Source organism: Acanthamoeba castellanii (assembly GCF_000313135.1).
Source record: "Acanthamoeba castellanii str. Neff unplaced genomic scaffold scf7180000084759, whole genome shotgun sequence".
NCBI lineage: Eukaryota > Discosea > Longamoebia > Acanthamoebidae > Acanthamoeba > Acanthamoeba castellanii.
This window is the reverse complement of record NW_004457640.1, coordinates 198,033-201,926: the sequence shown is the minus strand read 5'-3', so window position 1 is coordinate 201,926 and position 3,894 is coordinate 198,033. Positions and strand designations below refer to the sequence as shown.

At 52.9% G+C, this 3,894-nt stretch overlaps 2 protein-coding genes across 2 annotated transcripts in view; one reads left to right on the top strand and one right to left on the bottom strand.

The window, feature by feature from the left end:
• The window catches only part of ACA1_397960 (Rab9, putative), a gene marked incomplete at both ends in the record, with an annotated part of 1,470 nt that extends 513 nt beyond the window's left edge, over positions 1-957 (bottom strand). The window contains 4 exons of the mRNA XM_004351615.1: positions 51-206; positions 315-467; positions 596-719; positions 853-957. Of these exons, the coding sequence (XP_004351667.1) occupies positions 51-206; positions 315-467; positions 596-719; positions 853-957 (538 nt within the window). The remainder of the gene's footprint in view (positions 1-50; positions 207-314; positions 468-595; positions 720-852) is intronic.
• A 2,455-nt stretch (positions 958-3,412) lies between these two features.
• Positions 3,413-3,894, top strand: part of ACA1_397850 (uncharacterized protein) — a gene marked incomplete at both ends in the record, with an annotated part of 575 nt that continues 93 nt past the window's right edge. The window contains 3 exons of the mRNA XM_004351614.1: positions 3,413-3,489; positions 3,558-3,595; positions 3,693-3,789. Coding sequence (XP_004351666.1) covers positions 3,413-3,489; positions 3,558-3,595; positions 3,693-3,789 — 212 coding nt within the window. The remainder of the gene's footprint in view (positions 3,490-3,557; positions 3,596-3,692; positions 3,790-3,894) is intronic.

The following is a 3,894-nucleotide window of genomic DNA, read 5'->3' as shown; positions in this document are numbered from 1 at the left end:
GTGAGTGAAGAGCTAATGGTGCGCGGCACCGGCACGCACAGCGCGAGTACCTGACGTGTGCAGAATGTAGAGGTCGTTCAGGAGTCGGCCCTGCTGGTCCTTGCCGCCGAAAATGTACACTTTCGTCCCCACCACGGCGGCTGCGTGCCCCGTCCTCCTTGCCGGGCAGTCGCCCTTCATCCGCAGCTCGCGCCACAATGTCGTGCCTGCACAGAGCAAAAAACATCACTCAACGTTGTGAGCCCAGATCTCCCAATGACGCACAGAACACGCACACGCAGCACACGCAGCACACGCACACGCAACACACGAACCGGTCTCGAATAGGAAGAGATCGTTGGTGCAGATGGTGGGGGACAAGGCGCCGCCGAACATGTAGAGCCGATTGCCGACGGGCGAGAGCGTGTGGCCCCACCGCGGCGCCGGGGCCGACGCCGAACAGTCCAGCCGCGACACCTCACCACTTCCTGTTCACCGCGGCGAATCACATAAAACATAGTATACATAGCATGCACACAGATCAGAAGTCCATTTATCGTACAGCAGCACAGAAAAGTGATGAAAACGGTTAGATGGACCAACGAAGTGAACGAACCTGTGTCGAGAACGTGGGTGGAGTTGGTGGGCAGGCTCGTGTGCGGGTCGACGCCACCGAAGGCGAAGACGTAGGACCCCACGCTCGCCACGCACCCCGACCACCAGGTCGGGTGGGCCGCACGCTGCACGCTCGCAGTGCCGTGCACATACATACCCGCCCACTCCCCACACCCTGCGACCGGGCACCTTCGGCATTAGCCAACCACATTTCAAGATAAAAAATAAAATACAATAAATCGGGGGGGGCGTGCCCACGTCAAAGACGGAGACGCAGATATTAGTCTTGCGGCGGGTGCCGGCCAGGAGGAGCATGCGGCCAGGTCCGGTCAGGACCAGGCTGAGCCCACCCGTGCCCTCCATTTGTTATATGTTGCGTTTCTTTGGCTGAATAAATAATACAGTTTATTCCTGGTTCTGTGGTAGCTGCAATTTGATAAAACCGTTACTAAATGGTTTGTTGGTTTTAGCACCAAATAAAACCGAAAAACTCTTCTGCTGTCTTGCCAAAACTTGTTTTCTGTTTTAGCAGTGCGCATGGCCCGTTTCCTCTTTGTTCTCGTCATCTTTTTGCTTCTTGGGGCAGCAAGCACGGGCCTCCACTCGCGCAAGAACAAGAAGGGAGGGCGCTACCACCCAGGGCAACGAGATGAAGGGGTGTGGCAAGAGGTGTGCCTGCGCACCCAAGCAGGCCAGGCCATAGTGCTGGTAGCAACAGAAATGCGCCTCTGGCCAAGCACAGTGTGGCGGATTACAGAACGAGCAGCACACCAAGACCTGTCAGCGCACCCACGGGGCAACGCCGCAGCATCTGTGCAGGCAAGAAAGCAAATGAAGGTACAAATCAAATCACATCAAAACCAAATCACATTAAGCTCACATAATTAGCTTCACCTCCTCTATGCCCTATGGGCAGAGGACCACAACAGAGAGATCACAAGCTACATTGCAGAGTGTCAGCAAGTGTTTGGGACTGGCTCACCAAGTCACATCTCACATCTACTTCACCACAATCTCAACCTCCACATCCAGCACTCAATCTATGAACATCCAAACAAGTGGGCAAGAGAGGGGGCATTCAAGTACTACAGCCACTTCCTTCAATGGGTGGAAAGCCTCTCCCTGGAGGAGCAGCTCCACCTCAAGTTCTTCAACAAAGTGCAGGTTGACCACTCTTGCCTTGGGTGGCATGACAAGCAAGCCAGCCCACTCACACATGGGACAGCCTTCCATCATCAAATGCACAATGGCAAGACCTACACTGTCAATCTGATGGTGTGCCTCAATCAGAGCCCATTCTTCTTCTACAACATCATCCACAGAGCCTCAAATGGCATCCATTTCACTGAATTCATCCTCAACATTGCCACTCCAACACTCATGCATGACAACATCTTCATCTTCAACAATGTCCAATTCCATGTCAAAGGCACCCCCTCTCTCCTCATCCAAGCATTCCTCAACATCTTAGGCGTTCAGCTGTACTCCCTCCCCCCTTACTCTCCAGAGCTCAATCCAACTGAGCTCATGTTCTCCTTCCTCAAGCAGTGTCTAGAGTACAAGCACAACTTCCAAGATCCAATTCATGCAGCAATTAGCAACTGCCTCAACCAACTGAAGCCCCACCACATCAACAACTTCTATGCACATTGCAATTATTTGTAGGCAATAAAGATTTAATTAATTAATCAATGGTGTCAAGATTGGGTGAAGAGGGCAGTGAGACCACAGGTGATGTTGCTGGGGGAGTAGAAATGTCGTTGAGGTGCCTTGCTTCCTCTGCTACTTCCTCAATGTTGATTTTGACAGTTGGCTCCTCTGGATGGGCATCAAGCCATGCCTTGAGCTTCACTGGGTCCTTCTTAAGCTCTCTTCTGAGCTCCTTCATAGCCTCCCACTTGCCCTCCAAGGCACAGTAGTCCACCATTACACAGCATGAGGCTTCAGCAGCAATGCTTGGCGCTGGCTGCACCATCCATTGAGGTTTGCTTGTGAGGAATTGAATTTTCTCACAAATCACATTGTCAAACCACTCCCTTGTCTTCAGCACCTCTGGCACCTTGAGCAGCGTCCAAGCCTTCTTCTTCTTCACACTTTCCTTCTCCTTCATCTTCTTCTTCTCTTCCTCTTTCTGCTCCCTCACTCTCTTCTTTGATTCCTTCACAGCCTCCTTCAGCTCCAGATGCCCCTTTTCATGCTGCGTTGGGCAGGAGTTGAAGGAGGTGCAGCGCGCCTCCTCAGAGCACATGCTGCGGCATATCTTCCTCCATTGATGGCAGCAGCTGCAGCGTTGTGCCCAATTGCGCGTTTTTTCTTCTGCGGCTCGCCAGCAGGCAAATTGGACGCCAACGAATTCAGATTTGTTGGTGCTGACAATGACAAGGAAGTGCAAGGAGGGCTGGCTTGTTCTGCAATCGCCAGGTTGAGACGCCGCCTGGAGCCAAGGTTGAGGCCAATCTCAGTTGCATCCCTGCATTTGTGCCAAAGTTAATAAAAAAATCAGATCTAGATTTGACGTTTCTTTAATTTGATGGGCAAGTACTCATTCGAGATTGAGAGGATGGATTGGAGGGTTAAAAATCCAGCGGACACAAGTGCATGCTCAAGATCGCCTAAATGGTGGTCCATGAGCCAGCTCATGGCGTCATCGCTGATGGTTGTCGTCATCGTTTTACAGGCGCTCAAAATGAAAAAAACGGTTTTAGAAAAAATAAAACAGTACTGGCCGTTTTTGCTGTCTTTTTCTCCGTTTGCAGCTACCACAGAACCAGGAATATGTTCTTTTCTTTTTGCTATTAGTTTTACTACAAACAGAACAATGGCCGCCCCGCCTCCGCCCCCACCCACCGCTGGCGCTCGCCTCAGCGCGCCCAAGCCCGCTTCTGTTCCCGCCAAGTACTCTTCTTCCCTCCTAACCCCTGGTATTCATATTAGCCTTGACTGTGCCCCCCCCAAACCTGCAGGAAGACGTGGGCCGAGCTGTTCCCCTACCACTGCGCCGGTGCGCACCGGCGATGCTTACAAACTCCCAAAAGGGGGTTTCTGGTTTCTGGCCCACACTGACAGAGCTCTTCACCCTCCCAACACCAAACAAACAGCCCAATTGGGGGACGTGGCTGGGCTCACGCAGCAGATCGATGCCATGCCGGCCAGCACCCGCACCGCCCAGCTCAGCGCCAGGGACGAGGACGGATGGTGCGCCCCTACTCCCCTTTGGCGCCCAACGTTGCTCACACATTCGTGACTCACGAACGCCACACACACACACACACACACGATGTGTAGGACGGCGCTGCACTA